Here is a 12901-nt window from a genome sequence, read left to right on the forward strand (position 1 = left end):
TTTTTTTTCTTAAAAATTGACCTTCTATTTTTACTTAGATATATTTTAAAAAATGGAAACCAGCTTTTTATCTGAGAAATGGAGAACCAGTATCATTACCATAAATAGATGTTAACCAAATAATAAGTTTAATAATAGTAAGTACAGTGAAAACCAGACCACCCTCCTTTTTAAATACTAGGAACATATTCTTGCCTATAGAATTCTCCAGGCCTGTTCCCTCTTTGTGATGTTAGTATAGAAGGGATATTAAAGACCTTCTAGCCCCCAAATCTAACTTTCTCTTCAAGCCATGGGAAGATTAAAAGGGAATTTTCCTGCAGGTGACTGAATGCTATTTGTTGGCTTTTCTGTGCATGACATCCCACAGTGCATGTGAAGTAATCATGTTTGTATATGACACAACACAAATCACACATATGAGGGAACACAAGCCTATTAATGTGCATTCCTCAGATTTAGTGCATGTGACCTAATCATATTTGTATATGACACACCACACATCACACATCACACATGTGATGGAATACAAGCCAATTAATGTACATTCCTCAGATTTAGGAGGTTTTTTTCCCCCTGTCTGTGGGCTTCAGCAAAGTCATTTCTGGTTTTGTAAACTCTGAAGAAACATAACAGTATAATATTGAACTTTACTAGTGTTCAACCAGGAAGCTTCTACTAATAAAGAATCAGGAGAAACTCTGACTAAATGTGTAAAACTTATGAACTTTATTTTGTAAGAGCTTTGGCACTTTTTTGAAAATCTGCCCCACTTGCCTGTGAATCATCTAGACCAAGATTATCCAACCCACAGCCAGTGAGCCACATGTGGCTCAGGACAGCTTTGAATGCAGCCCAACACCCATCCATAAACTTTCTTAAAACATTATCAGATTATTTTGCGATTCTTTTTTAAGCTCACCAGCTATCGTTAGTGTTAGTGCACTTTATGAGCAGCCCAAAACAATTGTTCTTCTTCCATTGTGGCCCAGGGAAGCCAAAAGATTGGACACCCCTGCTCTAGACAATCGTAAATGTTCTCCTTATAGTTTATAATCTCACGTATTTTTATTATCCAAAGGAGAACTTTTGATCAAGGAAATTCCCAGACATTGAAAGCCAAAAATCAAAGAAAGACCTACCGTGGTATTCTAGGTTGGGTTTCAGATGAGTTAAAAAGTAGATGATTTTTTTTGTGTTTTAAAACATGGTGTCAATTTCTTTTGATATGAAATTAGATCCATTTATAAAAGTTTTCAGTGATTCCAAAACAACTGTATCTTATTATTGTGGGGGGGCACATAATTGGCTTTTGCTTTTGATTACATGATTGTTGCACAATGCCACATGTTTAAGCAGCTTAGTTACGAATGTTAATAATCGTCTCAAGTGAAGTCTAATTGCAAAGTGTAACTTCTAGCTACTAGTTATAACAACTTTTTATCATGTAAGTCATCTCATTACCATCAGGTGGCCAAGAAAAAGAGTTGAGAAACATACTGAGTTTTGTATAATTAATCACAGCAAACATATGTTCTTAAAATTTCGGATTTTGAAAGTAAATGCCAGCTTCACTGTTACCACTGTGAGACATCACCATTGAAAACTCCAGGCAATAATATTCTTTTTTTTAACAACCTCTACTTTGTATTATATAAAGGAAAACATTTATTGTAGAAAATTTGGGGGAAAAAATCTATAGAGAAAAAATAAAATTCACTCATAATCCTATCACTCAGAAATACCATGATTAATATCATTTGTCTTTCCTTCCAGACTTCTGTTCTATGAATAGTTTCTCTTATGCAGTGGAGGTTGTGCTGTGTATTTGGTTACCTGTATACTGTATCGTAACTGCCCATGGATGATATTCCATTGTGATGAACACCACAATTTATTTAGCCATTTTTCCTGTGGATAGACATGTCTTATATTCCCAGCTTCCCAGCTTCATCTAATCATGGTTATATGATAGTAATCACTTGTTTTCAGGCAAGTATCTGCAGAGTAAGTAAAATCTATGAAGCTGATGTTGAGGAGTCTGAAAATCAGGTGCACAGAGGATCATGATGGGTGCTTAAGGAACAACAATAATAAAAACCTCTCGAGAAAGTTATTTCATTATGTAACACTTAAAATTACTGAAATGATTATGTGTATCCTCTCAATTAGTGTTGTGATTTAAATCTAGTGATATATCATCATTTTACTAGGATTAGTTTTTTTCCAGTTTTTTCTAATTTAGCATGCCGCCAACGGTAGAGGTTGACAGGAAAAACCTGTATGATATGAATGTTGACAAATGATTTCCAAAGAATTTCAAAATGTAGACTCCTTACCAGTTTAGGTCCAATAAAATTTGGAACTCAATCATCCTATTCTGGGTTGCACTTCCACACAGGTTCAAATACAAAAAGTAAAATTAGAAGTCCCAGAAGTTACGCTGTCAACTATCCCCTGCTCATTCCTACTTCATTACTTGACTCCATACCTTTACAAAAGTTCGTTGTGTTGCTTCAGAGCTATCTAAACTACTGGTTAATAGCTATATCAGATTAGGCTAGTCCAGGCTGAGGTACCTGAAACCCCCAAACCTCAGTGGCCTAAAACTATACTTTTTTTTCAACTCATACTATATGTTCATCATGAGTGAGATTCAGATCTGATCCATTGTTTCTCCACTCCTGAACCCAGAATGATGGAGGAGCCAATCTCTGGGACATGGCAATCTCATGGCAAAGAGAAAAGAGAGGAAAGCAAACCATATTCTTCAATGACTTTTATAGCTGCCACTTGGGGTGGCCTATTTCCCTTTTATCCACATTCCATTGGTTGAGAGAAGTCCTATGGTGAAGTCCTATATCTATGGGATGCCAATGAGAAGGAGAATTATGCCCGTCTACAGGCAGGGAACCACAAGTCCCATAGCCAAGGCCAACATCAGTGAGAGTTAGGCAGAGAAGCATAATCCTCTCAAGGCGCAGAGGACTTAAACAGACCTGGACTGAATCCACATAATACTTCTCACTAGTCGTGTATCTTAGCAAGTTTTTTTTAAACCTTTCATTGTAGTAAAGTACACATAACATAAAATTTACTGTACTAACCTTTTTAAAACATAGAGTTCAATAGTGTTAGTCTTTTACATTTCTGTGCAATAGATCTCTAGAACCCTTTTCATCTTGCAGAACTAGAACTTTACACTCATTAAGTAATTCTCCATTTCCCCTTCCACCAGCCTCTGGCAACCAGCATTTTATTTTCTATCTCTATGAATTTTTGACTATTCTGAATATCTCAAATAAATAGAATTATAAAGTATTTGTCTTTGGGTGTCTGGCTTATTTCACTTAGCATAATGTCCACAAGGTTCATCCATGTTATAACATGTGTCCAAATTTTATGTTTTTAAGGCTGAATAATATTTCATTATAGGTAAATACCCCATTTTGTTCATCTACCCATCTTTTGAATAATGCTGTCATGAACATGTTTATACAATCTTTTTAAATTTTAACTCTGGGTCCAGATTACGTATGTACAGAAATGGGCTTTATTACAATGCAATATAATGAGGATTAAGTAAATGATATTAAAGCATGTTCTGTAATGCCTAACACATTGTAGATGTGTACTAAGTATTAGTTACTAATAATACCATTTTGAACATGGGTGAAAGTTTATCTGGTCCAAAATTTCCCAAATACTGTTATTCTTTCCAGTGGTGGTAAGAGTTGATTTTAAGGTAGTTCACGAGCATTATTAAAATTGAAAATTTTTATATTAGGCATTAAATTCATTTATTTTAGAGAGTGCCCAAAAGTGTAACTAGCACATCAAGCTAATTATTATGTGAATATTATTGAGATGAAGGTAAAATAGATGTTTAATTTTTCTTAAACCAAGTTTTTTTTTAAATAGACAAAAATGATACATATTTACGTTATACACATAATATTGTAAATTATACATCTGATGTTTAGAAAACAGTAGTATGATTCAAAAAGAACAAAATTCAACCCTATTATTTGTTTTTTCTTTTCCTTTTTTTTGTTTTTTTCTTTCTCTTTTTGTCATTTCAAAAAGTATTCATTTCAAGCTGAACTCATTCAGCCCACCTATTTTGTGACTCATACAAGATAAACCCCAGTGTTGTATTTGCAGTCATTTCTCCCTGAAGGCTGATGTTGGTATAGGTGATTTAACCAAAATTACTCAAACTTTCTGTAACCTCCAAACACACACCTTTTGTTAGAACAAACCATGCTGTGGTATAGCTCAGCTGCATCAAACCAAACCTGTCCTTTTATAGTGCTGTCATGCCACAGGGAATCACTGGCTTTGGGAAAATGTTCTAAAAATTGTACATTCGTATTATTTGAGTAACCAGAATATGATCATTAGTATTTCAACCCTAAGCAGCTGCTATCATTTTTTGTTGTTATTATCAGAGCATTGCAGCTCAGACAATCTTAGCTGACCTAAACTTATTGTGAATACCCACATCACATAATTTTAAAGGCAACATAGAAATATGTTAAAAGACACAATAAACAAAAGAAATCCATGGGAATTCAATCTTGTTTGGTATCATTAGACTCATAAATGTATTTGAATTCTTCCTATCTGTAAGTTCAGCTGTATTTCCCCTATGGCATGAGTCAATGATGTTTAGAAATTTCTCCGGATAGCCAATGTTTTATATCATTTTTCCATTACAAATTCAGTTAGCCAAATCACATTCTGTGGTTAAATGTACAAATACAACATATTTCAACACTGGGGGCAATTATGATGCTGTTGTTGAATGAATAATATTATGTTTGTTGTTGTTATTGACAAGAAACTGATTTTTCCAGTGCCCTGTGTTGCTATTGACAAATGCTATCAGCCATCCCTCAACACCCTCACCCCTTAGCATGAGTTTACAGTCCAGTGTTCATGAAAAGGAACTAAATTATGAATCTAAGTTTAGAAACCGCAGAGAGTTTCATTAATCCCCTAATGGAATTCTCATTAACTTTTTAGCATTTTGCCTTATTTTTCTCAAAAATTGATTTAAGCCTGAAGAACGAAGACTTTAAAATATAGACTCTCTTGCAATTTTTCATGTGTATAGCTATTACTCCACGGGAATAAATCTAAGTAATTCTTATTTTTGATTGCTTCACATTTTGCCCATCTTATCATATAAGGCTGGCTCCAAAATCATGTACACTTCATTTCATACAACTTTAATCTGTCCATTTGGCAATTTCTTCCAGCCTCTGTATGCGTCAAAATAAGTCCCGCCGCCTTCCTTTCTTGGTTTAGGAACAAGTGGCCCTCTAGTGGTAGATAAAGGAATTTCCTTATCTCCCCTATCAACGTGTTTTCAAGGAGACATAAGCACAATAAGTGTGAAATTCTCTAAAGTATATGATGAGTATGATAAAATGAATTATCTCACACATTAATTGAAATGCCTTTTTTGGGACTTTTATTTTAGATTCAGGGGTACATGTGCAGGTTTGTTACATGAATAAATTACGTGTCATATGGGTTTGGTGCGTGAATGAAATACCTTTCTAAAAAAAAAAGGAAATTTATATACTGTTATTTTTTTCTGATTTCATCTATTACACCAAGCATTACCAAAGGCATCCCATTCTACTTCCACTAGCTTCCTGTAATAGCCATCATCTCCTCCGTGTAAAATATCACTTCTTGTACTTCAATCTGTTTTAATTCTCATTTTGCATTTCAAGCTCCCAGTCAGCCACCAGGAAATGTTGTTTGGAATGCCACAGACACTAAAGTGTTACTTAATTGGGAGCAAGTTAAAGCCATGGAGAATGAGTCAGAAGTAACAGGATATAAAGTAAGTTTTCTCATTTGCAATGCTTCATTTTCGTAATTTTGGCAGTACTTTTCAAGAGAAGCTAGGTATAAGTGAATTTTTCTATATATTGATATGGTTTATGTAATCTAATTTTGACAAAGATACCAAACTTTCCATAAAATGGGTAATTTTTCAAAATGTCTTCTTAAATATGGTTTCAAGTGAAAGAATTCTGTTCAAGTGGGAATTTTGGACACAATGTTTCCAAATTGTGTGTTAGTTTGCTACTATTGATGCTCACCTATATACTACTTAAAAATAAATAAAAATATTGGCTGTGATTCCATGGTCAGGCATTCAAGACCCGTACACTATGTCCCTGCCTTATCTGTCCAGCCTCATAACTACACAGCCTAACTGGGCTTTTCCATGGGAGAAGTTCACTCTTCCCAAGCCTCCCTGATTTTGAGAACCTGGTGATTCTGCCATGTGCTAACCTCTAATCCAAGACTTACAATTAGAGTCATGAATGAATCTTACATTCTAGTGGATATAGAAAGACAAAATTCATTAATTTCAGAGTGACAAGTTCTATGAAGAAAACAAAAAGGGGCAATATAACAAGTAAGTGTATTTGTTCATGCATTTTAGGTTTTCTATAGGACTAGCAGTCAAAATAACGTACAAGTACTGAACACAAATAAAACTTCAGCTGAACTTTTGCTGCCCATTAAAGAGGACTACATTATTGAAGTCAAGGCCACAACAGATGGAGGGGATGGGACCAGTAGTGAACAGATCAGGATTCCACGAATAACCAGTAAGTTGGTGGAAGCCATTATTTACTTTATTGATATCAGGTTACTCTCCCCCATAGTGAGTCAATCAGTGTCCCTCTGTCCATTCTTTCTTACCAGCAAACCTTTCATCCAAATGCCGGTAAGGTTTTGGTAGGTGAGACGAGGGCAAGAGGAACCCCTCAAGAGTGGTGCAAAATAGGGAGAAAAAAATGAGGGCATGAAGAAAAGATGTAAAATAATATTTAGCAAAACTTTCTTTAATTTGATTTTTTTTCCTCATTCTGAGTTTTACTTAAATTTGCCTTTGGATCTCCTATAAAAGCAGAATTCCCTAATCACTTTTTAAAATCTTTAATAATATAGTTATTTGCCTCCTACAAATTATAGATAAATCTTATCAATTCTTTAAATAGAATGATTAACATTGTCAAAGTCCTAAACCACTTACCTGTGCCAAACTAAAAGACTCCTTAAAAATTATTCTCCTAGCTTCCAAGGAGGTTCATATTAATTTTTCCTTTCCAAATCCAAGTAAAACCTATTTTACTATGGAAATTATATGTTTAGAGTTGGAAGCAGACTTTGGTATGCATATTTTATCAACTGCCAATGCTAGAATAAATTTTATCCTCACTTTTAAATCCCAGGTCTGGAGTTCTCTGGCCTCAGTTTAGCTATTGTAGAGCCCATTTTGACTTCATATGCTATTCTGTAGTTCTTAGTGACATAAATGACTTTGTTCCCTGTTTCCATTCATTTAGCATGGCCTAGTCTATAGTATTGGGCAATCAGGACTGAAACTTTTGTCTTTAATCTTGGAAAACTAAATGGCAGACATTAGTAACTGAAGAGAAAGGGAAATAGAAAACTTGGAGGAATTTTATCTTTCTGTAAAACCATAAAGCCTGCCATACTTAGACTAAAACAAACACAGCTATACTAAGAAAACAGGAACTACTTATTTCAGAACTAAGTTCTGCAATGTAAAAGTCTACAGAACCCATCTTGGACTACAGAACTCTCTAAAACTGTATGCACTTCAATAGAGCAAAACTAGAAATTAAGTTTATTATTACTGTTAATTTAGATTTTGAAATAATGAATATGTGCTTCTTGTTCCCTGAATGGTGCAAGGCATAGAGTTAGCATTATAATATGGGCAAAGTGGCAATTTTAAAAGAAATAGGTTCTAGGCTTTTGCAGGGACAGATGTTATTTTAGCATTTTAGGGCTGCTGAGTCAAGAGTAGCCTTTTCATCTGACATCTGCTGTCTTGCTGAGCTTGCAAGTGACCACACAGGGCCATCTCCATGAAAATGGAGCTTTTATTTATTGCTTTTTAAAAGATGATGTTTTATATTATGTGTAATAATTTATCTGGAAATGCATAAAATAGAAACAAGCACAGACTCTTCAAACCCTTACCAATGAAGCATTGTTTAATTAAACCATTGAATTATCTCAAAGTTGTTTGTGATCAAGTATAATTGTTTTCATAATGATTAAGTTGTTTTTCCAATTTCAATTAAAGTTAAATAATAGTAGATGAACAAAGCCTAGAATCATTTAAGAAAACTTAAAACACATTACTGTTTTTATAGTTACTCTTGGCAACTAGTATATGCTGCATTGGTAAATAAAATGAAGGCTAATAACAACTTGTGGTGCCAGCATAGGTTCATGTAGTGATTCGGTTTTAATAGGAGAGGTATTGCTTTTACTGTGTGTCTTAGTCCCTTTTGGCTTCTCTAACAAAATTACATAGACAGGTGGCTTATAAATAACAGAAACTTAATTCTTGCAGTTCTGGAGGGGAGTCTGAGAAGCCCAAGGTCAAGTTGCTGGCAGATTCAGTGTCACCTCTCAAAGGCCCTCACCTCCTAATACTCTGGCATTGAGGGTTAGGATTTCAACAAAGAATTTGGGGGGAACACCACAAACATCCAGTCTCTAGCACCCTGATTACATATTGTACAATCCTTATTAATGAGCTGTTCATCATCTTTGACAGGTATGGATGCAAGAGGATCCACTTCAGCCATCTCGAATGTTCACCCTATGTCAAGTTATCTGCCTATAGTACTGTTCTTTATTGTATATGCCCTGTGGTGATATTAGCTCCTTTTTATTATTTATTGGAAAGTTATTTCATTACCAAAAATGTGCTTTCATGAAATGCAGTGATTATGCATGTTTTTTTCAACTCTTATTTTTAACTTTCTACTTCGTTATAGGTAAATATGAATATAATTAAAAAAACAGTAAATCCTTTTAGGGGAATCTGAAATGCCTTAATATTAACTTGATAAACCAAAGGAATTTACATATTACATACTTCAGACTTTTGATATAAATGTTCTTTAGCTATGAGTTTAAGCACTGCCTATGGATAAAGACTCACACACTCTCACATGTACACACACATGCATGAGAACTTCTTTTTACATTGAAAGACTCTTTCATTTAATTCAAATGCTCTTTTCCCATTATAATAGCATTATTTGGAAGACTTAACCAGTATCAATTTGAAATGCTGATTTAAGTCCCCAAGGATGAAACATACATTTTAAAAATTATCTTGTTGGAGAGGAGTGGCATGTGATTCAAAAGAGCATTGTTGGAAAATGCTACTCTGGGGCTGAGAAGAATGGTGTTTGGTTTGGTATACTGCTAAATGGTTGTAAGACTCTACAAATCACTCTGCTGTCTGTACCTCTCAATTATTCCTCTATAAAATATAGAGATAATAATACCTATCTGATCAGCCTTTGCCCATGAATTAATTTTTAAAAGATAAAGAAGGAAGTATGAAAGTGCTTTGTCACCCCAAATGCAATGGACCCGTGCAAAATATTAGTATGAATTTATTTAATCACATCAAAGTCATGAAGACCAGCCAGATTTTCAAGCTTCATTCTGTTTCATTCAGTTACATTCTAAAATTGTTTCATTCAGTTACATTCTAAAATTCAAATGATCACATTTTTTTGTTTCTCAAAAAAAAAAGGTTTTTTTTTTAAATTAAAAAAGGAATTGTTTCCTTCACAGCTATGAACAAGCTTTCAGGTTTCATTAAAACCAAGAGGAAAAAATCAGGAATGACCTGAATCTCAACCCAAATATTAAACAAAATCCACGAAATCCCTCATTTCAATTTCCAGTTCCATTAAGGGACCCTCTCTTTTTGGATGGCAGAGATGGTTTTTTAATGAAATCCCACCATCTATCTCAGTGAGTCTGGCAGACTTTTTAGTTCCTGAGTTAAATTTGTAATAGAACCAAGGCGATGCTGCTGACTTTGATATGTATGACTCAATCTTTCAATATGTGGTTTTCAAAAAATTGTTGAAGACATGACTTCATAGCAATATATAAAGAATAAATTAAAATCGACAGATTGAGTATTCAACATTGCAAAATCAATTTTTTACCTATTTCCTACCAATTTCACATTTTGCAGGAACTTGTTCATATTTCCAATGATATCAGAATTTGAAAACAGTTCAGATATCAAGAAAGATTAAAAATTAGGGAAATTCTGATATCACCATAAAGCAGTATTTTACATTTAGAAATTACGTTTAAGATAAAGTCATCATACACAAAAAGAATAAATATTTATAACTTTCTCTATAAGGTCCATATATACTGTATATATTGAAACAATCTGAATGACTAGTAGATTTCATATGACCATTGTTATTTCCAGTCAAAAGTAGGGAAACACTTTCTCCAATACTTGTATTTTATGCTACATGTAATGAAGTTGGACCTTTTTATTATTTAGTAATTCCTATATGTTCCTATACTTTTTATTTCCAAGATGACTGCTCTATTGTTTCATGTTGTTTCTAGCAATATATCTCCATGAGATATGTACTTTGTTTCATATTGAAAAGTATAAAATTTATCTTTCAATTCCTGTGTGTGTATCCTATGGTTATCTGTATGTATTATTTTCTATTCTAATAAAATTTATAACAAGCAAATGCATGTGCAGTATTAACTGTGGTATCGTGAATGCCTACAGGGGGAATAGGAGACTACCATAATAGTTACGCTAAGGCTATCGTTTCTTAAACTTTTCAGCCAACATTTAACTTTTCCATCTTTTAGCAGGATATTTAAAAATATTTTTATGTCCTACTGACTTAGTACAATCAGCAATTTGAGACAATGACCTGTACATTACAGGTGTTTCAGCTGTGGGGAGAAGTTGAAGAACGGGGAAGCAGAAAATTCACCTAATAGAATTATGATATCTAATTTTGTCTGACTTTATTTGATTACAAATGTCTACTCCCACATTTTTGACAAGTATTTTCTTAAAATTAATATCAATGCATTAAGTTGTTCATAGACTGTCTCATTGGTATCAGTGTTAGAGACTTGCTTTTAAATAATCCTTATGATAGATATTCTAAATATTTCCAACATTTTAGTGGAAGATGTTTTTAAACAGTTTCAAATGTTATTGTTGATGTAAGGAGAAGGACAGCTAAAATACCAATCATTTTCTTACATGATAATTGAAAGATTTGTTTAGAGGCAAGAAAATTAAGTGGGAAAACTATGTTATAGGGGTTGTATCTGGGTGTGCATGTGTGTGAGTCTAGATTTAAGCACAGTGGTAATGGGTGCATTAGTACACCTTAATGAAAGGGAATGATCCAGAAAATGTGCAGAAACAGATTATAGCACTGAAACAGTGTTAATGTCCTCTCTCCTGCAGAAGGCAAGGCTAATTGGCATGGCAAAATCAGAAAGTCAGCTTTGAATCATACCGCCTTCTAAATAACACCTTTACCTATTTCTGGCCGTGTGTTCTTATTCAAGTTCCATAGCTTCTCTAAGCCTTAGTTTCTCTATCTCCTGAATGGAGGCCATCCTAGCATTTTCCTCTCACAGTGGTCAGATCTCCAGCCAATGCTAAACTCTGTGCTGACATGTTCTCTTGTGAACTGAAGTGATTGGTGTTACCCATGTCAAGGGCTGAGAGGCAGTAAATGAAATGTGTGTGGATGCTTAGAGCCATCATCTTCCCATCAGTAGGCAAATGTATACAATGGAAGACAGGAGACAACCCCTTGAAGGGGGATGTCTTTGCTTTTAAATTTTTTAACTCACCTTAGATCTTATTCTGCTGAGAAGAAAACTATGATTCCAGGAGTTTCTAGGAGATAGGGTAAAGCGATTCTGGAATCAGATTATTTTGTCATTGAAATATAACATTGATAATATTAAATAACATATATTTCCATGCCAGACTCTGAGATAAGCACTTTGTGTTTGCTAAATTAATCCTCACAATAATCTCATTAATGGCAGGGGCAAGTGCTCACACCTGTAATCCCAGTGGTTTGAGAGGCCAAAGCAGAAGGGTGACTTGAGGCCAGGAGTTCAAGACCAGTCTGGGCAACACTGCGAGACCTCATCTCTATAAAAAGTAAAAAATAAAATTTAAAAAATCTCTTTAGTTAGGGTCCATTATCAAGCCTGTTTTACAGATGAGGAAACCGGCTTAGGACAATTAGTTGCATAAGCACATCCTAGCAAGGATGTAATGAAATGGGATTCTAACCTACACACTTTGGCTGCAACCTCTGAGCTCTATGCATGATTAGACTCTTAATCCTGCTTGAAATCAGATTTACCAGATCTAGAGATTCTGAGTAAGCATCTCTAGTATCAATTTGCACTGTACTTTGTTCTATTATTTATCATATTTTAAATTGGGGAACTAAAATGTGAATTCTTCCTTTAGCTATTGTAAATTTTGATATTCTCTAATTCTTACACCAAAAGCTATCCAAGATAAAACTGACTCAGATCCAGAATTCTTTAAATAAATAGTATGCAAAAATTTAAACTTTCATTATATATTTTTTAAAAATTTGAAGATGTTGTGTGTTGATTTGCAATAGTTTCATTATTTTCCGTGAAAACCACACAGTTTAATTCAGTGACATAAATAGAATGCAAAATGATTAGGATGTTACATGTTCTTTTTTCCCAATTAAAATCCCCCCTGCTGTCTCATAGTCTCATAATGCCGGCTTTTTTTATTTAAAATTAATCTTAATTGGGTTCATTTTTTCTAAAGTATTTTACCCTTTTTAAAAATGAAAATTGCACTGATATTCATTATAATTTGGATACACTTCAGTAAATATTAGAGGTAAAATCAACCCACAGCAGCAATTACAAAATTAGCAATTAGTAAATTGTACCATTCTTTTGAAAGAAAATATGTAAACAGATTGGGATATGGTTCATTTAA

At 34.0% G+C, this 12901-nt stretch overlaps 1 protein-coding gene across 1 annotated transcript in view; it reads left to right on the forward strand.

Annotated features, from left to right (window-relative positions):
- The window catches only part of CNTN3 (contactin 3 (plasmacytoma associated)), a 275838-nt gene extending 266382 nt beyond the window's left edge, over window positions 1–9456 (forward strand). Inside the window, exons 20-22 of the mRNA XM_011995370.1 lie at window positions 5748–5860; window positions 6473–6641; window positions 8633–9456. Of these exons, the coding sequence (XP_011850760.1) occupies window positions 5748–5860; window positions 6473–6641; window positions 8633–8733 (383 nt within the window). The 3' untranslated portion in view covers window positions 8734–9456. The remainder of the gene's footprint in view (window positions 1–5747; window positions 5861–6472; window positions 6642–8632) is intronic.
- The last annotated feature ends 3445 nt before the right edge of the window (window positions 9457–12901 follow it).

Source organism: Mandrillus leucophaeus, unplaced genomic scaffold (genome assembly GCF_000951045.1).
Source record: "Mandrillus leucophaeus isolate KB7577 unplaced genomic scaffold, Mleu.le_1.0 Scaffold485, whole genome shotgun sequence".
In the NCBI taxonomy this organism is placed as follows: domain Eukaryota; kingdom Metazoa; phylum Chordata; class Mammalia; order Primates; family Cercopithecidae; genus Mandrillus; species Mandrillus leucophaeus.